This window comes from Pelophylax lessonae (assembly GCF_965119305.1).
Source record: "Pelophylax lessonae genome assembly, chromosome: 7".
NCBI lineage: Eukaryota > Metazoa > Chordata > Amphibia > Anura > Ranidae > Pelophylax > Pelophylax lessonae.
The window spans coordinates 72,850,666-72,874,160 of record NC_138774.1 but is presented as its reverse complement, the minus strand read 5'-3'; the positions used below and the strand labels follow the sequence as shown (position 1 = coordinate 72,874,160).

The window sequence follows — 23,495 nt, the reverse complement described above, 5'->3', positions numbered from 1 at the left end:
CAGACTCCTCTCCTCTACTGAAATTGTTTGCTCTGATATTGCTGCAGGCAGTGACCTTCTCACAGCATACATTAAGCTGGATACACACTATACAACTTACTTTAGATTTTTTCCTTTAGATTTACCAAAGCCAGATAATATGAGGTCAAACCTAAACACTTTCAATTTGTATGCAATCAGGCAGGCCCTTGCACTACATAGTGGAGGGTAAAGCCTCGTACACACACACAGATTGTTGGCCGTAAATTGTCGGCCAACGTCCGATCTGCCGATTGTAGGCTTGTTAGTATGATGCTTCCGACAACCAACTGCAAATTTTCGCCCGAAAAAAATCTGGTGTGCATGCTATAAAATTTTTTTGGCCAACAAAGAACGGCCGATTGTTCCTCAGTCAGTACAGATTTCGGCAGACAAAAATCAGATGAGCAAGACTGGGCATGCTCAGAGAAGAAAAAACACACGGAAAGTCAACCATCGCATGACATCACTTCTGAAGTTGGTTTTTGTTGGCCAACAAAAGTCCAGTGCAAGTCTAGAGCACATTTCAACCAACAAACAACACTGGACAAAAGACGGCCGATCGGTTGGCCAACAATCTGTGCGTGTGTACGGGGCTTAAATCTAAAGGAAATGTAACAACAAAAGTTGTATAGTGTGTATCCAGCCTTATGCCCTGTACACACTATCAGATTATCTGAAGACTTTTGTCTTCAGATTTACCTTTTCTATGTAGTGCAAGGGCCTGCCAGATTGCATACAAATTGAAAGTGTTTAGGTTTGACCTCATATTATATGGTTTTGGTAAGTCTGCAGACAAAAGTCTTCAGATAATCTGATAGTGTGTACAGGGCATTAGAAGCTGCAGAAAGTCAGATAAAGCCCATCTCATTTCTTGGCTGGACAACATGCAGCATCATCCAGCACTTTCCTCCCCAGCCTGACTGTTCTTAGCCCGTCCCTTTCGTTTTTGGATTTCAGTTCTTTCAATTATGGAAGCTCAGAAACACATGTTGGAGTTCCCTAGCCATTTTCAGGCCGGCCTATAGACAAATGACGGCTGGGTGGGGCATTCACTGTTCCTCAGAAACACATGTTGGAGTCGCTTATGCCCCGTACACACGTTCCGATAATCGTACGACTCATCTTTCGCAAATTGTTGCATGGCACTAAAAATCGAAAACCAACTCTGCGTACTTACCATCAGATTTTGTTCGTACGATTCTCTAAAAAAGTTTGTTTGCGTAGCTACGTATCAGAAATGATGTCATATACGGCTGACCCCTGCATTATTTTCCTGTTTCCGATCATGCGTGGTATTTGTTGATCGAATTTTAGCGGACGCATGCTGTACTGATGAAACGATTGTCATTCGCTAAGCAATCGTACGACAGAAGTTTTCCTGTTTGTCCCTTCGGATTATGTTGGACCAACTGCCGTGATCAGCTGTCGAAAGCTGTGTACTAACGATCAGATTATCGTGCGATAAAGTCGTAAGCGAGTTTAATCGTACGATTATCGGAACGTGTCCACGGGGCATTAGCCAGTTCCAGCCTGGCCTATAGACAAATGACAGAAGAAGATGGTAGCACACCACCAACGGAATCCAATGAAGAAAAGTTCTTTATTACCATAAGTGGTAGAAGGTACAGCAGGGTAGGACAGTAAACGCGTTTCACACGACTGCTACGTGCTTGTTCACTACTTGGCCTCTTCCCCACAACCCTGTCCTGGTGGTTGTGGGGGTGTGGGGGTGACTTTAAGCCCCCGTTCACACTGGGGTGACCTGGTCGCCTGACAGGTCGCCGTAGGTCGCCTTCCATAGAGAAGCTGTGGACCCGTTCTAATAGGAGCGACACAAGTCGCTCTGACTTAGAAAAGGGGTCCGGAGCTTCTTTGGGGCGACCCGGAGCGACCTGCATAGACTTCAATGATATGAAGTCCGTGCCGGCCGCTCCGAGGTCGCGGCGCGAGCAGCTCGCCGCGACCTATGAGGTCGCCCGGCAAAGTAGCGTCGCCCCAGTGTGAACGGGGCTTAACAAAGAGGCCCCCAGACCCCACTCCCTCCAAGGGAATGAGATACATTGTACCTCTACTCCATCCACTCCAAAAAAATGACAAGTGGAAATAAACACACAACAGTTTTTGGCAAGTCGTTTATTAAAAATAAAAAAATGTCCCCCAATGCAGATCCATCCTCAATCACGTCATCCAACGATGTAGGTCCACATCAATCATGATGAACGACAGCTGTTGACCCACACTCTGTTGTCAGTCCTGAGATCAGGCAGGAATTAAGCCCAGGACACACGCGCCGAAAATTGGCCGGGAATTTTCGGCCAACGTCCGATCTGCCGATTTTCGGCTTGTTAGTATGATGCTTCCGACAACCGACTCCGACTTTTCGGCCGAAAAAAGTCTGGTGTGCAGACTATAAAATTTTTGTCGGCCGTCAAAAAACGGCCGATTTTCGTGCAGTCAGTACAGATTTCGACAGGGAAAAATCTGATGAGCAAGTCTGGGCATGCTCAGAGAAAAAAGAACACAAAGAAATCAAACCAACACATGACATCACTTCTGAAGTAGAATTTTGTTGGGCGAGAAAATTTGTGTGCAGTCTAGGCACATTCCAACCAACAAAACACCACTCTGGACAAAAGTCGGACGATCGGTCGGCCGATAACCGTTGCGTGTGTACGGGGCTTTAGAATAGCCTTGCAGCTTGACATTTCCACGACTGGGAAAGAATACAAGTATATAATAAAAAATCAAAATCAAAAAATCCCTATAAGCAAGGCTAAGCTGTTAATGCGATTCAAGAGTTGAATTTCAGATTCTTAGGCCAGCTATGCATGGTTTGAATCTCGGCCGGTTCCTGCTGAACCATTAATGGGCAGGCTGAATGTACCAAGTTAAACAATCGATCAATTTGGGTATAACCAGCCTGCCAGATTCGCTTGCGATTATCACTAGCAGCGGCTATAGCCACTGGCAATAATCACTGTCTTCTCCCAGCGGGGATTGGCTTCCCCCGCCCCTCTGCTTGGAGAAGACAATTGCCAGGCAGGAGGAATTCCCGCATCAACACTGTCTGTGTTCATGGGGGAAACTAGCAAATTTCCCATGGTTGCAGGAAAGAAATTTGCTCTGTGTGTTAGAGATGCTGATTAGTGACTGAGCCTTTTTAAAGTCTGCATTAAAATTTTTGTCTACTGGCAACACAGTTTTCATGTGTAGCGGCCATGAGAATGATACTGCTTTAGCACATCTAGAACTGTTTGTATTTTCAGGTATTCCTTCACCTTCCAACAATGAGAATCAAAGTTTCAGACTGCAAATGCCTTGTTCTTGTTCGGACGTCAAGGAAGATTTGAAGATGGAAATTGGTGGTAAGACAGCATACATATATATTCTTTTTAAGAGTAGATGTAGATGTGCATCTAAATCTTTCCAGCCTCTGAAGCCCAATTTGCTTCCTGATCTTGCTCCAGATGCTACTGATAGGCGATGAGGAAGCGATGCGACACCTCCTCACCACCATGCGACACCTCCTCACCACCATGCGACACCTCCTCACCACCATGCGACACCTCCTCACCACCATGCAACACCTCCTCACCACCTGTTTGAACCTCATTTATGCCAACAATCTTGCCACAACCGCATGCATTGCCGCGCTTTCCTATTGGCTTGCATGTGTAGTGCTTGGCAGGCAGCGGGCTACATCGTTAGTTCAACTTAGTCACGAAGTCTAAGGGCATGGCCGTCTTTAACACAGGGCAAAAAGGGCAGCCGCTCCGGACCCAGTCATTGTTTTGGGGCCCAAAGCAGCTCCCCCTTGAGTCCACACTGGCCACAAATAGTTGATAAGTGGATTTCGGAGGGCCCAAAAAAATGTTTGCCCAGGGTCCAATCAATATTAAAGCGGAGTTCCGGGCACAAAATCGACCTAATCGATTTTGTGTCCATCCGCTTGCTCTTCTTCACCTGAAAAGGAATTGGATAGTTAGGGTTATTTTTATTTTTTTTTTTACTTACCTTGTAATTGTAGAAAGAAATACTCACCTATTTTCCACTTCCTCCCTCTGTGGCCGTCACTTCCAGTTTGCAATGATTCCTGGGAGCTGAACGTCATCGCTCCCAAGAATCAATGCGACGGCACCGGCCCCGCTCGTCACTTCCGGTGCGACGCCGCATTCCCTGCTAAACAGCTTCTGGGCATGCCCAGAAGCTGTGGAGGAATGCGGCCCCACACCGAAAGTGACGAGAGGGGGCGGTGAAGGCGCATTCTGGGAGAAGAAGACGCGGAAGAGGATCGCGCTGGCTTCAGCTGCCCACAACAGAGATGGCAACGCTGTAGAAGAAATTTTATAAGTGAGTATTTCTTCTTGCAGGTAAGTGCGAACCGAGACAGATCAGAGGCTAGCCATTGTGAAATGTACTAGCCCTGACTGTCCCGGGGGTATGTTCATCGAAAAAAACGATTCTGTGCCGGGAACTCCGCTTTAAAGACGGCCTATCTAAGGGTGTCTTTGTTGCTCCTCCATCCAGAGTGAGGGTACTCTAATACAGGAGGTGTGTTAAAGCCCAGATCGCCAGGTGAAAGCAGAGGGAAATAAGATTAAAAAAAAGAGAAAATGAATGCAGTCACCGCATTTAAGGATTCGTATTCTGCAATATATTAAATTTTTGGTTTTGAGTTTAACCACTTGCCGACTGCCGCACAACTATATACTGCGGCAGTCAGCCTCTCCTGGGCAAAGTGAGGTATGGGTATGTCGCTCGCCCATGAGCCTGTAGGGGGCGAGCGTGCACTGCCGGCAGTGCACTCCCGCCCCCGTTCTTTCCCTGCCTAGCCAGCGCGTCTGATCGGCGGCTCCGAATGTCCGCCTGGCCACTCGAGATCTCCCACAGGAGAGGGAGAAACACAGCCGTCTGTCATTCTCCCTGAAGTAATCACAGAGGCTATGCGATCCTGCTATGAAGGATCGTATGTCTCTGTGATTACTTCATTAGCCACGCCCCCCAACAGATAGAATCACGCCCCTAGGGACACACTTAACCCCTTGATCACCAATAAAGTTAACCCCTTCCCTGCCAGTGTCATTTTTACAGTAACAGTGCATATTTATAGCACTGATTACTGTAGTAATGTCACTGGTACCCCCAAAAGTGTCAAAAATGTCAGTCAGGGGTCAGATCTGTCCGCCGCAATGTCGCAGTCCCGCAAAAAAAAATCGCAGATCGCCGCCATTACTAGTTAAAAAAAACAATAAAAATTACATAAATCTTTCCCGTAGTTAGTAAATGCAATAACTTTTGCGCAAGCCAATCAAAATACGCTTATTGCAATTTTTTTTACCAAAAATATGTAGCAGAAAACAAATTGGCCTAAAATGTTAAAAAATTTACATTTTTACATTTCTTTTTGAGAATTTCATATAAAAAAATGTGAAAAATATTGTTATTTTTTTTAAATTGTCGCTCTTTTTTTGTTTATAGCTCAAAAAATAAAAATCGCACAGGTAATCAAATACCACCAAAAGAAAGCTTTGTTTGTGGGAAAAAAAGGACGTCAATTTAATTTGGGTACAGCGTCGCACGACCGCGCAATTGTCCGTTAAAGTCACGCAGTGCCGAATCGCAAAATAGGGCCTGGTCTTTGAGCAGCCAAATCCTCCGGGGCTAAAGTGGTTAATACACGTCATGGGACACAATTACTTTTTTTTAGCACTAAAACCCTGGGATGAGAATGATCGGGTGCTGGGTAGTCTGGGATAGAGTGGAGAGGTATCAGAGCCAATGTCAAGTTTTTATTATTGGCTGTGTTCCTTTTAGTCATTTTCACCCTCTATTTGTCCTGATGACCGTTATCACTGAGAGAGAAAGTATATGAAAATCACAAATTTTCAGTTATCACCATAGGTGTGTAAAGCCTATTGAATTAGGGTGTGCACCCCAAAGCTCAAACACACATGAATGTGTACAGTATATATACTGACGGTGTCAGTGGAGCAGTGGACGGTGTCATAAGGGCAGAGATTGGTGTCTGTAGGGTAGTGGGCAGTGTCAGTAGTTTTTATTTTTATTATTTTATTTTGTATGTTTTACAATTTTATTTTTTTATTATTTTTTTTTTTTTTTTTTAGTAGGAAAAAAAGAAAACAGGGGAACTTTTTTTTAAATTTTTATTTGGTGAAATATCAGGGGTCTAACCAGGGAGAATATGTGCCACACTGGGTAATTAGGGTGTGCCCAGGCACACCTGGCACACCCTGTGCCCACACCTCTGGTTATCACCTAAACAGCGATAGAGGGGAAATCTTCCAAATAGGGACACTCGTTCTGGAGACAATCAATAATTCCCCTCACTTTGTAGGGCTTTCCTTCAACCTCCTGTTATGGCTATGGCACAGGAAACTCACCCCAATGAATTACAGATGTAAAAAAAAAAAGCTGACTGGGGTTATAACCCCACTTACACCATCCAAAAAAATAAAAGTTTATAAAAAAACAAGTTTTGGCTTTCATTCTACTTTAACCGCTTGCCGACCGCCCGCCACATATATACTGCAGCAGGATGGCTCGGCTGCGCAAATCGCTGTACGTGCACTGCGATACTTGGGGAGCGCATGCGCCGCTGGTGGTGCGCATGCGCCCCCATTTGCCAGCGGGTAGGCTGATTTATGGGCTCGGCGGCCGCGATTGCCGCCAGGCACTCGCGATCGCTCCCTGTGGAGAGAGAACGGGGGTCTGCTGTTGTAAACACAGCAGACCGTTGTTCTCTCTGGAATCAATGCAGAGCTCCTGTGTTCCTCCTATTTAGGATCACAGGTCTCTGTGTTGATTCCACAAGCCAATCCCCCTCACCGTTAGAAAACACCCCCTAGGCATACATTTAACCCTTTGATCGCCCCTGGCTTAAACCCTTCCCTGCCAGTGTCATTATTACAGTAACAGTGCATAATTTTAGCACTGATTACTGTAGTAATGTCACTGGTCCCCCCAAAAATGTCAGTTAGGGGTCCGATCTGTCCGCCGCAATGTCGCAGTCCCGTTAAAAATCGCTGATCGCCGCCATTACTAGTAAATAAATAAAAAAATAAAAATGACACAAATCTTTCCCCTAGTTTGTAGACGCGATAACTTTTGTGCAAACCAATCAAAATACGCTTATTGGGATTTTTTTTTACCAAAAATATGTAGCAGAATACAAATTGGCCTAAAATTATGAAAAAATTTGATTATGGCTCCTTTCACACAGTCTGCTGTCTGGTGCGGACCGTTATCTGCTCAGCGGGGATCGATCCGCCGATCCCCGCTGAGCAGGCGGATGACAGCTCCGTCTCCGCTCTGTGTGCGTAGAGGGAGGTGTAAGAGCCCGCTGCTCTCTATGGGGAATCGGATAAGAACGGCCCACCTGTCCGCTCTCATCTGATCCCATCCGATCCCCTGGACGGATGGAAAATAGGGTTTCCATCCCTCCGGATTTCACGGACAGGATCGGATGTGGATGTCTCCACTGACATCCGCTGCCCCATAGGGATGCATGGGGTATCAGATCGGCCTAAAAAACTGACAGGCGGATCTGATCGGATCGTTCCTGTGAAAGGAGCCTTTTACATTTTTTTATTGAGCATGGTATATAGCAGAAAGTGAAAAACACTGTTTTTTTTTTTTTTTTTTTTTCTCAGAATTGTCGCTCATTTTTTGTTTATAGCGCAAAAAAATAAAAATCGCACAGGTGATCAAATACCACCAAAAGAAAGCCCTATTTGTGGGGGAAAAAAAGGACATCAATTTTATTTGGGTACAGCGTTGCACGACCGTGCAATTGTCAGTTAAATTAACGCAGTGCCAAATCGAAAATAGCCTGGTCATTAAGGGGTAAAACCTTCCGGTCCAGAAGTGGTTAATTATTATAACATGCTGATCGTTTAGAATGATGGGCTGCACATCGGATTCCAAGAATTGCTCACGATTTTTGAGTTGTGTTTTGTGTTTAAAGAATGGCAGATTGAGGCAAGCTACAGATGTTCTGCTTTGTTTTTCAGGGATCTCAACAAAACGAGGAGACATGCAAGACATCTCACAGAGTAGATTTCCTCCCTACCTCCTAATCACGTACACCCCAGTGGGGCGAATGGAGCAGACTCCCAGCACCCGCCGCAAGAGAGCAGTAGATGAGGAATACTGCCGCACGTTAGCATCTTTACAATATATATATACCATATATCACATACACAGTTTATAGCCATGCATAGTACGACTTAACACAGGCAAGAGAGGGGCCCTTGATTTTAAAAAGCAATATTTGTATTTGCATTTCAGGGAACTCTGGGTTTTGGGGGATGCAGTGCAGTTTTTCACAGGTACATGCAAGCACTGAAAGGTGCTTGCTATTTACCGGTTCGGGTTTATTGCTACAGGGCGGCACTTGTACGCCGGATCATGTATATAAATGTGATCCGGGTAGGGCGCTGCATGTCGTCGTCGCCATCTCTCTCCCGCTGTGATCACATCACAGACTCAATGTCTGCCGACACCCGTCGATCGTTCGGTACACAGGCAGAACGGAGGTCTGTCTATGTAAACAAGGATTGCCATTGTGCCAGTAGGGAAGGCATGGATCCTGTGTTCCTGTAAAGCAGGGACATGGATCCATGCCTTCCCCTAGTAAAAGCACCTCCCCCACAGTGCGCACACACAGTGGCTAAGCACACAGTTAACTCTTTGATCACCCCTGATGTCAACCCCTTCCCAGCCAGTGTCATTAGTACAGTGACAGTGCATATTCTTTAAAGCACTGATCACTGTATTAGTGTCACTGGTCCCAAAAAAGTGTCAAAAGTGTCAGTTAGTGTCCGATTTGTCCGCCACAATATCACAGTCCCGCCATAGGTCGCTGATTGCTGCCATTACTGGTAAAAAAAAGTTAAATAAATAAATCTATCCCACAGTTTGTAGACGCACAAACCAATCAATATATGCGTATTGAGGTTTTTTTTTACCAAAAACATGTAGCAGAATACATATTGGCCTAAATTGATGAAGACATTTGATTTTTTTTTTTTTTCTTGGATGTGTTTAATAGCAGAAGGTAAAAAAAAATGTCTTTTTTTTTTTCTAAATTGTCAGTCTTTTTGGGTAATAGCACAAAAAAATAAAAAACACAGAGGTGACAAATACCACCAAAAGAAAGCTCTATTTGTGCGAAAAACAGTACATACATTTTATATGGGTACAGCATCGCACGACTGCACAATTGTCAGGTAAATTAATGCAGTGCCGTATCATAAAAAGTGGCCTGGTCATGGGGGGGGGTAAATCTTTTGAAGGCCAAGTAGTTAAAGGCTAAGTTCACCATTTTTTTTTTTTAGCTCCCCTATGTACCAATATACCATTATTGTACCTCAGTTGCGGAAAAATACAAGCTTTCTTTGATTTTGAGAACAAGGACCTACCTTAGCCCTTGTTATTTTTCTCAGAAAGCTTCAGAGACTACCTGGTATACAGACAGAGACAGAGGAACCAGTAAGACACAGGAAGGAGTTTACCAGCTGACCTCATTAGCAAACCTTCACCCATCAACTACGTTTTCACAGGACCCCCGGCATCTCTTCACGTGTGCATTTGCCTGGCTTCCCTAGGGTTCCTTCAGACACGCTCAGACTCCATGCCATGAGACCTAATAATAGTTAAACCCACAAGTGTTTTTTTTTTACCACTATTATTCCTTTATACTCCCACCGGGAGACCCGAGCACCCAGCCAGAACATCCGCCGGCTGGATGGAGTCCCGATCAAAGCCGGAAGTGGCTTTGATCGGGTCTCCGATGACGTAACCCGGAGGCAGCGTCTATGACGTCACGTCCGGGTTACTCTGCTGCTAAAGGCGGCAGATTCAAAAAACGAGTGTATTCAAAAATGCAGTTTTAGGCGTTTTGAATACATGAAAGTGTAGTGGAGGGGTCTGGGGTCTTTTAGACCCTCGATCCCTCCACAAAGAGTACCTGTCACTGCATATAGCCGGCAAGGAGCTCTGAAGGTCCGCCGGACCTTCAGAGAGCATGCACCGCTGGTGTCAGCGGCTGCATGCAGGGCGAATATCTCCTAAACTTGCAGGTTTAGAAGATATTAATTTTACCTACATGTAAGCCTTATTATAGGCCTTATTGTAGGCTTACCTGTAGGTAAAAGTTAAAAAGCGGAGTATACTACCGCTTTAATTACACAAAGCCACATGTTTTCATTGTGCACTACTACAACCTTCTAGCTGCCAGCATCCTAAGGACCTGGCATCATCAGTTGATAAGGAGGATGTCAGTCTCCTGCACAGCATCCTTGTTTGGCCCTCACCTGCCCCTCTCCATCATCGCTGGGGTCACATTAGCTGAGTGATGGAGAATAACTGAGGGAGAAGAGAAACATTGGAACACTAGTCAGTACCACTTTTCAAAAGTGTATTTGCTTTGGAAGAATAAATCACCTCTAATGTTGTGTGTCCTACTTGTGTGGTTGTTGATGCATTATGTAAAACTATTAGAATCATTTTAGAATGAGGTGCCTCGAGACTGTCAATATTTTTTAAAGGGTGCCTTAAGACTGCCTATAATGTTTAAAGGGTGCCTTGAATGAAAAAAGGTTGAGAAATACTGATTTTGGCAAATATAAGAACTTTTATTTCATGTTGTAAATGTAGCTAGGATGTTGATACTGAAGAACTGGAAAGAATGATAGAATACAAGGCCAAAAGAATGGATCCAAGAACTACAAATATTGGAAGAGATTAAAAGATTTATTGATTTTCTCTTTCCGTATAAAATATTCTATTTGATGGAACCGTAGAAGTAAAAAAAAATGAAAAAAAAAAGGCAAAAAAGGGTACATAATTGGGTAGAGATTATAGAAAAACATTTCCCAAGTAAACCCTAAGTGCCGGTTCACATATATGTGATGACAGACATTGCATGTGATGCACAGCGCACTGCTATGTAAATCATGTATACCGTATATACTCGAGTATAAGCCGACCCGAGTATAAGCCGAGGCCCCTACTTTTACCACAAAAAGATGGGAAAAATCATTGACTCGAGTATAAGCCTAGGGTGAGAATGCAGGACGGCGGGCATGGTACAGGAGAATGCAGGACGACTGGCATGGTGCAGGAGAATGCAAGGTACTGGCATGGTATAGGAGAATGCAGGGTACTGGCATGGTGCAGGAGAATGCAGGGTACTGGCATGGTGCAGGAGAATGCAGGGTACTGGCATGGTGCAGGAGAATGCAGGGTACTGGCATGGTACAGGAGAATGCAGGGTACTGGCATGGTACAGGAGAATGCAGGGTACAGGCATGGTGCAGGAGAATGCAGGGTACTGGCATGGTGCAGGAGAATGCAGGGTACTGGCATGGTGCAGGAGAATGCAGGGTACTGGCATGGTGCAGGAGAATGCAGGGTACTGGCATGGTGCAGGAGAATGCAGGGTACTGGCATGGTGCAGGAGAATGCAGGGTACTGGCATGGTACAAGAGAATGCGGGGTACTGGCATGGTACAAGAGGATCCGGGGTTTTGGGCATACTACAGGAGATGCAGTGCTGTGGGCATGGTACAGGTGGACCATGCCCGCAGCACTGCATCCCTCGTAGTGTGCCCGCAGCCCTGCATAATGGCAGGTAGTGCAGCTGTTTCACTTACCTGTTCCAGAGGCGCCTTCATTTTAAAAATGACGCCGCCCGGCGCGGACACGTCATTGCGCACGCGTGACATGTATGCGACGGGCGGCGCAATTTTTAAAGCTTAAGCCCGTCGGAGCGGCCAGGGACTTTTTTTTTTTCCTTGACTCGAGTATAAGCCGAGGGGGACGTTTTCAGCACAAAAAAATGTGCTGAAAAACTCGGCTTATACTCGAGTATATACGGTGATGCCTTTGCGATGCGAATTCAGCCATACAGATTGCATGGCTGAATTCACATTGCATTCGGACACAACTTGCACAGAACCCTTTTCTGGGTCCTCACCACCATCGTATCGCATGGATGTTCACACCTATGCGATCATCTGATTCATGTCCGAACTGACAGTTCGCACTGCGATATGTGAACTGATCTGGGGGTTGTTAACTTTGTATTGACACCCCCAGCGATTCGCATATGGCAGTGTGAACTGCCTGCGAGTTGAATGCGATGTGGGAACCCGCAATAGATTCACAGGGTTCCCGCATTGCATATGGGTAGGATGATTAAATAAATAGTGTTTAGTAATTGCACTGGATTTATTGTTTAAAACTATAGGCAAAACATTTTTTTTTCATTTTGTAGAGTAAGGGAGGGTTATAACCCATGTCAGATTTTTTTTTCCCCTCCTCTGTGTCCCATTGGGGAGATTTCCCTTCACTTCCTGTCCCATAGCCAAACAGGAAGTGAGAGGAAATTCCTACAAATTAAGGGAATCTCTTGGGAACCCCCAAGCCACCAGAACTTGTGTCCCCATTGGAAGATTCCCCAACTATTACTTTTCTGGGGACAACCTAAAATTTAGGATTCTCTTTTACTTTTTTTTTTTTTTTTTTGGTGGAGGATGCGGGCAATGATCCCGCTATACTTTCACTTTTAATGGTACCCGGACCAACAGAGGGGATGCATCTCATTAACAGGGGCACAGACAGCAATAAAAACTGACAGGGGTTCTAATCAATCTCCACTCTATCCAAAACTTAAAAAAAAAAGTTTTGCTTTTAGTTACACTTTAAATGTAATAATATACTAATAATTTAAAGTAATAAACTTTTCAATGGGATCAGCTTAATTGTATTGGAAAATATGTTGTTCGAAATAAAGAATTTATAAATAGAAAAAAATAAACATAAAAATGCCCCTGTATTAACCAAACCCAATAAGCATGTACTCTACACATTAAGGGAAAAAATAATTTGATCCCCTGCTGATTTTGTACGTTTGCCCACTGACAAAGAAATGATCAGTCTATAATTTTAATGGTAGGTTTATTTTTACAGTGAGAGACAGAATAACAACAAAAAATCCAAAAAAACACATTTAAAATGTATAAATTGATTTGCATTTAAATGAGTGAAATAAATATTTGATCCCTTCGCAAAACACGACTTAGTACTTGGTGGCAAAACCCTTGTTGGCAATCACAGAGGTAAGACCTTTCTTGTGGTTGGCCACCAGGTTTGCACACATCTCAGGAGGGATTTTGTAGATCACTTTGTAGATCCTCTCCAAGTTATTAAGGTTTTGTGGCTGATGTTTGGAAACTCAAACCTTCAACTCCCTCCACATATTTTCTATGGGATTAAGGTCTGAAGACTGGCTAGGCCACTCCAGGACCTTAATGTGCTTCTTCTTGAGCCACTCATTTGTTGCCTTGGCCGTGTGTTTTGGGTCATTTTCATGCTGGAATATCCACTCATGACCCATTTTCAATTCCCTGGCTGAGGAAAGGAGGTTCTTACCCAAGATTTGACAGTACATCAGTGTTAATTTTGGCAGCAAATTTCAATTTAGTTTTAGTCTTAGTCTTAGGACTAAAATGGCATTTTAGTTTTAGTCCCATTTTAGTCTTCTGCAAGTGTTTTAGTTTTAGTCGTATTTAGTCGACTAAAACTCCAGTACATTTTAGTCAACTAAAACATCCTACATTTTAGTCGACTAAAACTCATTTTAGTCATCTATAATCGAATGGGTGTAGTTCAATTGTAATTTGTAATGCATTATTTAAGCATTTCTCTACAATTTCCAAACTCATTATATACTACTGCTGGTCCTGGAGTGAAAAATATAATATGTTATTATTTATGGTATTAAGCTTTGAGCATGCACCAATTTTGGCAGCAAATTTCGATTAAGTTTTAGTTATAGTCTTTTGACTAAAATGCCATTTTAGTTTTAGTCGTATTTTAGTCATCTGAATTGTTTTAGTTTTAGTCGTATTTTAGTCGACTAAAATTGTGTTAATTTAGTCGACGAAAACATTTTAGTCGGTTTTAGTCGACGAAATTAACACTGCAGTACATTGCTCCGTTCATCATCCCTTTGAGACAGTGAAGTTGTCCTGTTCCCTTAGCAGAAAACACCCCAAAAAGCATAATGTTTCCACAGTTATGTTTGACGGTGGGGATGGTGCTCTTGGGGTCATAGGCAGCATTCCTCCTCCTCCAAATAGGGCGAGTTGAGGCCAAAGAGCTCGATTTTGGTCTCATCTCCACAATACTTTCACCCAGTTCACCTCTGAATCATTCAGATGTTCATTAGCAAACTTCAGACGGGCCTGTACATGTGCATTTTTTCGATCAGGGGGACCTTGCGGGCACTGCAGAATTTTAGTCCTTCACAGCATAGTGTATTACCAATTGTTTTTTTGGTGACTATAGTCCCAGCTGCCTTGGGATTATTGACAACTTAGACTCTCCCATGTAGTTCTGGGCTGATCCCTCACCGTTCTCATGAACATTGAAACTCCACGTGGTGAGATCTTGCATGGAGCCCCAAACTGAGGGAGATTGACAGTTATATTTTGTGTTTCTTCCATTTGCAAATAATCACACCAACTGTTGTCACCCTCTCACCAAGCATCTTGGCGATGTATCTTGTAATCCATTCCAGCCTTGTGTAGGTCTACATTATTGTCCCTGACATCCTTAAACAGCTCGTTGGTCCTGGCCATGGTGGAGAGATTGGAATCTGATTAATTGATTGCTTCTGTGGACAGGTGCCTTTTATACAGGTAACAAGCTGAGATTAGGAGCACTCCCTAAGAGAGTACTGCATATCTCAGCTCATTTCCTGCATAGAAGACATCTGGGAGTCAGAAAGTGTGCTTACTGATAGGGGATCAAATACTTATTTCACTCATTAAAATGCAAATCAATTTATAACTTTTTTGAACTTTTTTGAGATTTTTTTTGTTTTTTTATGCCCAGCTGGCATATCTTGGGTGGTGCCGTGTCATGGGACTGTCATTCAGTGTCACGCACCAATTCAAAGACCTTTCTACTTGTTCTTGTATTTTTGGTTAGTGTTGAAAATCATTTATTCTTTTATGTATGGTCTCTCATTTTTAAAATAACCCACCATTACATTTATAGATTGATCATTTCTTTGTCAGTGGGTAAACGTTAAAAAAAAACAGCAAATACTTTTTTCCCTCACTGTATCCAGTGCAGAGGAGACACTTTATGATACCCCAATTTACCTTAACTAATCGCAATACACCAACACCAGCTGAAGCTCTTATACAAATGCCGACATTCTGGAAGTTGGTGGATTATTAGAAAACCCTTTTAAAGAAAACTTTGTGTTTCCATTACAGGAACAGTGGGAAGAACTGCTGTGTAAAACCTCTTTATATTAACTTCCGAAAGGACCTTGGATGGAAATGGATTCATGAACCTAAAGGATATGAAGCCAATTATTGTTTAGGAAACTGTCCATTTATTTGGAGCATGGACAAACAGTACAGCAAGGTAAGCACTGGAGTATATAAAAAAAGAATAGACTATCACATGCAAAAGAAATGACTATCAAATATGGAGACAATCCATAAATAAAAATGGGGATTTAGTCCCACCATATGGCCATATCGTGCTCAAGCCCACCACTACGTCAAAAGTACCCCATTATCAGTGGGTCCTACACTATCCATAAAAAAGGGGTGAATCCAGCCTCTCTAACCCTTGGAGACAACACTCCTTGCTGGGAGAGATGTGCTAATGCACTACAAGGGACTCCTCCTATATCTACTTGATAGTGGACACTGATAGAGTACAGGTGTGTGTGGGGGGTGGGGTGCTCAACCCCAGAAGTCTGGTCAGACCGAATACATAATAAACAAGCAAAAAATTGGGGGAGCAAACCCTGAACATGTATATCTAAAGCCGGTGCAGCTATGAACCAAGCGACATGTATATTAAAAAAGAATAGCGCACACATGCAAAAGAAATGACTATCAAATATGGAGACAATCCATAAATAAAAATGGGGATTTGGTCCCACCATAAACACTGGAGTAAGGTGGCAACTGAGCACGAAAGGCCCTTCCAACAAAGAGAGCGATAAAAGAAAAAGAATAGTGTGTAGTAGAAAGAGGATGGGATTTTTTTAGGCACCCAAAAAAAAAATACCGTATATAAAGTCCAACAAAATTGTATACAACATGGTACTTTTAAAAACACATATAGATATAAAATGACCAACGTGGTCGGATACAATATATAATCTTGTGACAAAGATTGAAGAGGGATTATGAGACATAAAATTATCCTCTCCCACTGTCATTGAGCAGTATCTAGATACTTGCCCTGGGTCAGTGACTCAATATATTGAAGCATAACAAAAACAGTCCAGTGTCCGTATTTTTATGTAGCAACAGGAGTAAGCTAGCGCATGAACAAGCAATAGTTTTGACAATTTATAATAAAGCCCAATTTTTGTTGGTTTCAGGTCCTGTCTCTCTATAACCAGAACAATCCAGGTGCCTCTATCTCGCCATGCTGTGTACCAGAAGTCTTGGACCCACTCCCTATTATCTACTACGTTGGCCGAACGCCAAAAGTGGAGAAACTGTCAAACATGGTGGTCCGATCTTGTCAGTGCAGCTGAAACATAACACTGGAGGTCAGAGGTTAAGGAAACAACACGGTACTGGACTTTGCTACCGCCAACAATAAACAGAGAGACCTGTGGTCAGCACTTGCCCCTGCATTCAAATCTGAGGTCTTTAGGTCAAAAGAAACTTTCCTCTCTTGTGATTTCAGTGTGCTTGGGTTCAAAGTTCAGCAGACAATATTCCGGCTTAGTACAAATAGCTGCTCGGCAACATCACCAGTATACAGTAACTCACCATTTTCCTGCAAAGTTAAACACTCCCGAAGAGCCTTGCCCTTCTACTCCCTTTGCTATACAAACTACAGTCAAATTGTTTTTCGGAACATTGTATGTCATTAGGAAACACCAAAGTCAAACTGGAATTTACAAGCCTAGTAAGCATACCAAGCAAACCATGGCCAAGCAAAGAAAATCCAAGAATGTTTCCTCATCCACTATGACTTTGACTTTCTTTTTGCTGGCTGTGCCAGCTTGGTAATGTGATGAGCATGAAGCCTAGATTATCAAGAAAATGAAATAAGGGGTGGTTGAGGTTGCTCAGCACATTTGTGCAGTGCTTTGAGTCTACATCAACTCAGTGACATGTCAAGGCACTTCCACTCCTTTGGAAAAAGTCGCCCCCATTTTTGGTCTTGTCTTAGGCAACACAAGATAGCAGACTGCTATGTATTATATGCTATGCATTATGAATGAGACATAATTCCAAGAGTGCCTGAAATCAGGTAGGATGAGTTATTGTGCAGGTTGTCCCTGTATTGTGGCATCATAACCCACCAGTTGCTGCTGTACTTATATCCACTACAACATGTCCTAACTTGATCGTCTTCATTTTAGAGATTACAATAATGCATTTTATTCCATAGCATACACAGAGATCCACAGGCACATTAAAATGACCCAAATTGGACTGCTCTATTTTCAGCCTGCCAACCCTGGACCCTCAAAGCCAGCAAAAATAGGAGAATACATCAAATACTTACCTCAGCTGCAGAAAATTCTGTTTTGGTATTTCACAGTGGCTAGTTGTATGATCAAAAGTTTAAGCATTGCTTATGTGATGCCTGCCTGCTGAATGGGGTATTGAAATGAAGGTAGAGCCTCTTACTGGATGACCTTCCCCTTCGAAAGATCTCACAAGACCAGTTGGGTTCTGGAGGAGCAGTTACGGCATACAGCAGAGTTAGCTTTCAAGGCTTCTTTTACCTTTGCTGACTAAAAGATAGAATTTCTACAAAAACAAAAAAAAAAAACTTGCTTTTGAAAAGCCACTTTATTGTAATAATAGCAGACATAAGATTACAGGTGCTTAGTAACCATCATGAAAGGTCTAGTTCTGCTCCTCAATGGCTGGAGCCATGTCATAACTGCTGTCAGATAAGATGCTGGCCAATCTATCCTTCTTACAACATTGCTGTGACTCGCTTATGAGAGTCAGTCAGCCTCTGCGCGGAAAACCTGCTGACCCTTACATGAGTCAATGACAGAATTTCTGGGGGGGGGGGGGGGGGGGGTGTACAATTAGTAAAAATAATTTATTAATGAACATCTTCTTTAAATTGCAATACTTAATAATTCTTATAAAAGTTGTCAGCAATTCTGCATCTTCGGATTGAAATGAAAATGGTGCCTACTCAGGGAAAACAAACACAAAATAGAGCATCACTTGCAGTGGTGGACAATAATTCAGGGTGAACTGTAATCACCTGACATAAATTGACTAATTGCAGTGGTTTGGAAGGCGGCAGATTCATTCTCTAAGGCAAATTTTTGTCTTCTTCATTTTTTTTTAATATAGTTTGACTTTCTTATTTAAAAATAAATGATTTAAAGTTCATAAATAAAATTGGTACTTGGAAAAGATCTGTGTGTTTATTACAAGGGTTTGAAAAATACCTGTTTATACCGTGTTTCCCCGAAAATAAGACCGGGTCTTATATTAATTTTGGCTACAAAAAACACACTAGGGGCTTATTTTCAGGGGGTGTCTTATTTATTTACGGTACGTACAATAATTTACATTTATTCAAAAACAGTCATGTCATCATGACGCTCCTAAAGTGGTTAAACCCTAACAAAAAAAATCCTGATCCTTTAGGGCAAGGGTGGGGAACCTTTTTTCTGCCAAGGGCCATTTGGGTATTTATAAAATCATTCGGGGGCCATACAAAATTATCAACCTAAAAATGTGCCTGTTATATTTGGTCAAATATTTAATTAACTCACCCCTAATGTGATGGCTGCAACTGCTTCTCTTTGGTGAGGTGTGTGATGTTAGCTGGTATTGATGATGTTGCTACTCACAACTGGTCTTCCAGGTTTGAGTCGGTTAGTCTGGAGCGCAGTCGACTCTTTGTGGTGGTAAGTTTTGAAAAGAACTGCTGGCGGGTACTGCTGGTGGGTATAGCTGGCTGGTACTGCTGGTGGGTACAGCTGGCTGGTACTGCTGTGAGTACTGCTGGCTCTGGCTGGTACTGCTGTGTGTGCTGCTGGTGGGAAATGCTGGCTAGCAGCGGCGCCACGCTGGAGGAAGAGGTGATGTTTCCTGTATTGGTCACAGGCGGAGTGCATTTGATATCACTTCACCTGTGATTCACTCAGACTGTCAGAACAGAGCCGAAACTATACAGGAATAATCAGCTCCATTCTGACATATCAGCTGAGAGACACAGACTCCGCTGCACGGGGGGCCGGACCAAATGACTTCGAGGGCCGCATACGGCCCCCCGACCATAGGTTCCCCACCCCTGCTTTAGGGCATGATAGACAGCACGGTGTACTGTGTCATTTACCCCTCTCTTTGTTCTAAAAAAGCTGGAATAAAATCAATAAAATGTTTTTAAAAAATGTCCTGTGTCCCCTGTCTTCCCTGTCAGCTCAGGAGTCCGCATTAGGACATTCTGTAATCCCAAAAATAAACCTTGGTCAAAATCAGTTTTGTAAAAAGATTATAGAATGTGCAGTGTGTCTCCTTTTGTATTTTTATAGTGGAAAATACCCTATTTACAGCACCGTTGGGTGCTTACATGACCCACCGGAACTCTTCTTCCCAGCTTTGAGCACTGCAGAGTAAGGGGCCGCTGACGTCAACCGGGAGGAGAGCAGAAGATCTATGGCAGGTCATGTGAGCACCCAGCGGCACTGTAAATAAGGTATATTCCACAATAAAGTTACAAAAGGAGACACACTGCATATTATATAATCTTTTTACAAAATGGATTGCATGTTTTTACAACGACTTTAACTAGGGCTTATTTTCGGGGTAGGGCTTATATTGCAGCCATCCCCAAAATTAAAGCTAGGTCTTATTTTCGGGGTAGGGCTTATTTTCAGGGAAACAGGGTATTAAAGGGGAAATCAGCTGTCTGCATTTAAACTTAAACTGACAGCATAACATAAGCCCAATGCAATGTCAAATAGTTAAAGGGAACCTTGCAGTAACAATATGATCTGCTGAAAACACTAGGGCCCCTCATGGACAGCAGCTTTACAGTAAAAAAAAAACTATTGGATATACCTACCTTACTCCTGACTTCCACCTGTGGCACCGATATGACAGTGATGTCAACCTCCTCCTGAAAATACCTGGGCTCCTCACGAATAGCAGCTCTATAGTAAAAAGCTATTAAATACAGTGAGGGAAAAAGTATTTGATCCCCTGCTGATTTTGTACGTTTGCCCACTGATAAAGAAATGAACAATCTATAATTTATTGATAGGTTTATTTTAACAGCGAGAGACAGAATAACAACAAAACAAATCCAGAAAAACGCATTCCAAAAAAAGTTATAAATTGATTTGCATTTTAATGAGTGAAATAAGTATTTGATTCCCTATCAATCAGCAAGATTTCTGGCTCCCATGTGTCTTCCATACAGGTAACGAGCTGAGATTAGGCGCACTTTCTTAATTGGAGTGCTCCTAATCTCAGCTTATTACCTGTATTAAAGACACCTGTCTGCAGAAGCTAAAAATTAATCAGATTCCAATCTCTTCACCATGACCAAGACCAAAGGGCTGTCCAAGGATGTCAGGGACAAGATTGTAGACCTACACAAGGCTGGAATGGGCTACAAGACCATCGCCAAGCAACTTGGTGAAAGGGTGACAACAGTTGGTGCAATTATTCACACCATTGTGAAGAAACACAAAATAACTGTCATTCTCCCCTGATCTGGGGCTACGGCAGCAGTGGTGAGCCGACCCGACAGTGCCAGCTTAGTTTTAGAGCTGATGTCACTTGGCAGAGCCACTGTGTGGGACCAGTTGAACATCATCTTCATCTTGAGTACCAATGTATTCTTCTTAGTGACTACCATTGCAAGAAGCATTTATTCTCCCATGAAGTGTCAATGGACCAGGATTATTCTTCCTCCTGACTACCAATGCATGACTATTAATCATCAATGTATCTGGGTATTCTTCCTACTGACTACCAATGGAGTAGGCATTCATCTTCCTCAATGTATTGGGATATTATTTCTAATGAAGAATATAAGAAGCATTCATCCTCCCACTGGTCTCCAATGTACCAAGGTATTCTTTCTACAGACTACCAATGGAAGAAGCATTAATTTTCCCCAATGTACCGGGATATTCTTCCTAATGAATAATATAAGAGCCATTTATCCTCCCACTGATCCCCAATGTACTGAGGTATTCCTTCTGAGAAAAAAACTCTTGAATAATGAATCTAATGTTGGTGTTTTTTGACAAGAACTGCCCAGGATGAGGAACTTCTGTAACCCTCAAGAGCCAATTAAAGTAAAGTGCACCTTTAATAAATTATCAAAAACAAAATCTTAAAGTGTAGCAAAATTCCAGAGCAATAATATATTATGTATTGCAGCTTACCCATTCCCAAATGTGGTGGCTGCATTCGTTTTTTTCAGACTTCTTTCCATTTATTTCCAGCTGGTGATCCTGCCAGTAAAACAATTTCTGGCCCAGGATGGCAAAGCACGCTTACTTATTGTATCTTTGGAGCACCAGCATTGTCTAGCTAGGACAAGAAGTGTTTTAAGACTACATAGGGATTGATGTTCTGTAGTACACAGGGAGAACTGGGAAAAATTCCGACTGATAACAGCACAGGAAGAAAGTACAGTAAATTATCAGCTCACAAGATTTCTGGGTAGATCATTATTTTTTGCATTTATCAATGCTTTTAATATATGCAGAAGGGATCAAATAAGATAAGTTTAGTATTAGGATACGCATGTACTTTATTTCACCTTCCCTACCTTCCCCTACTTCAATGCAGTTTACCAAAATAGTGAAATTTGCTGACTTTAGCTACAATTTCAGGACAATAAAAACACTCCATTTTGCCTATCCTCTTACCAATTGCCAGTGCAACAAGATATTCTTCATAATGGTTACCAGTGTAAGAGACATTCATCCTCTGACTGATTCTAAATGTAGTGGGGTATTTTTCCTGATGACTACCAATGTGAGAGGCATTTATCCTCCCATTGATTCAAAATGCAATGGTGTTTTCATTCTAATGACTATCAGTGTAAGAGGCTTTTATCCTGCCACTGATCCCCAATGTACCAAGGTGTTCTTCTTAATGACTACCACTTTGAGAGCCATTTGTCCTCCCATTGAACCCCAGGTAATCTTCCCCCCAGTGCTTTAAGTGATCAAAAGAGGTGCCGGTACTCTATTATAGCCTATAAATTTTGTCCCCCCCACCCCACATCAGGGTCCCCACAGAGCACCCCCCTGGCCTGGGCTGGGACTCCAGAGCAGGTGGACTCACTGGTGGTGACTGGTCTGGCTCTGGAGTGGGAAATATTCTTGGGGGGGGGGGCAATTGAGGGCGCAGATGTCCAAAATGAGTGTACTGGTATGCTAAGGTGCGCGGAGAGAGGTGACGGTATGCTCAAGAGCCATATTTGGAAGTGGCGGTACTGAGTACCAGTGCATACCAGCCCACTTAAAGCACTGCTTCACCCTAGAAAGAAAATAAATTAAAGTCAGCAGCTACAAATAATACAATAATAATGCACACTTACCTGTCCAAGGATTCGGCACTATCCTTACCCAGGCCGGTTCTTTGCTGGTCTTCGGGTCCCCAATGCCAGGATGTTTACTGTGAGAAGCCAGCTATGACTCCTTGTGGCTTCCAAGCTGGCTTCTTCTAGGACCTATGAAATGTCCCAGGAGGCCGTGGGCAAAGGTGGGGGGTGAACTTCCGCTCGGATCACCTAGGAACCCCTAGATCCCACCTAGAAGTGGGAGTATCAAAACTAGGTACCCATTCCCCACCAAAAAAATGTAATGTGTCAAAAATCGTGGGGGGTTGCTGGGGGAGGAGGAGGACATAAAGGAGAACTTACTTTTTAGGGTGATGTTCCGCTTTAATGGCTAGGAATATGAAAGGCATTCATCCTATCACTGATCCCATAGTACCAGGGTATTCTTCGTCGTTACTACCAATGTTGGAGGCGTTCATCTTCCCACCAACCCCCAAAGTACTGGGTAATATTCTTAATGACTACAAATATTAGAGACTGATTCCCAAAGTATTGGGGTATTCTTCTAAAAAAAAGTGATTGTAAACCGCTGCAGTCAAAAAAAAAAAAACCCTTTCCCCTGTAAGACAATTGCATAACGTGCTAGTATACTTTAAAACGAAGCCCTCCGGCGACACGCTGTCACAGCTTCCATCGTCCCCCCGTCTTCCTTCCGGGTATGCGGACTCCGGCTGTGTGAGTGGCTGGAGCCATGATGACTTCCAAAAATGCATGCAGAAGCCCGCGGTTCCATCACGTTGCTCTGAAGGTCCGACACAGTAAGCCGGACCTTCAGAGCACATGCGCCGGTAAGGTCACCAGCTGCATCCTATGTGAATATCCCCTAAGCG

The 23,495-nt window shown here is 43.1% G+C and overlaps 1 protein-coding gene across 1 annotated transcript in view; it reads left to right on the top strand.

Moving 5' to 3' along the window:
* Window positions 1-17,126, top strand: part of TGFB1 (transforming growth factor beta 1) — an 87,725-nt gene extending 70,599 nt beyond the window's left edge. The window contains exons 4-7 of the mRNA XM_082263711.1: window positions 3,288-3,386; window positions 8,052-8,199; window positions 15,333-15,486; window positions 16,463-17,126. Of these exons, the coding sequence (XP_082119837.1) occupies window positions 3,288-3,386; window positions 8,052-8,199; window positions 15,333-15,486; window positions 16,463-16,621 (560 nt within the window). The 3' untranslated portion in view covers window positions 16,622-17,126. The remainder of the gene's footprint in view (window positions 1-3,287; window positions 3,387-8,051; window positions 8,200-15,332; window positions 15,487-16,462) is intronic.
* Window positions 17,127-23,495: the final 6,369 nt, after the last annotated feature.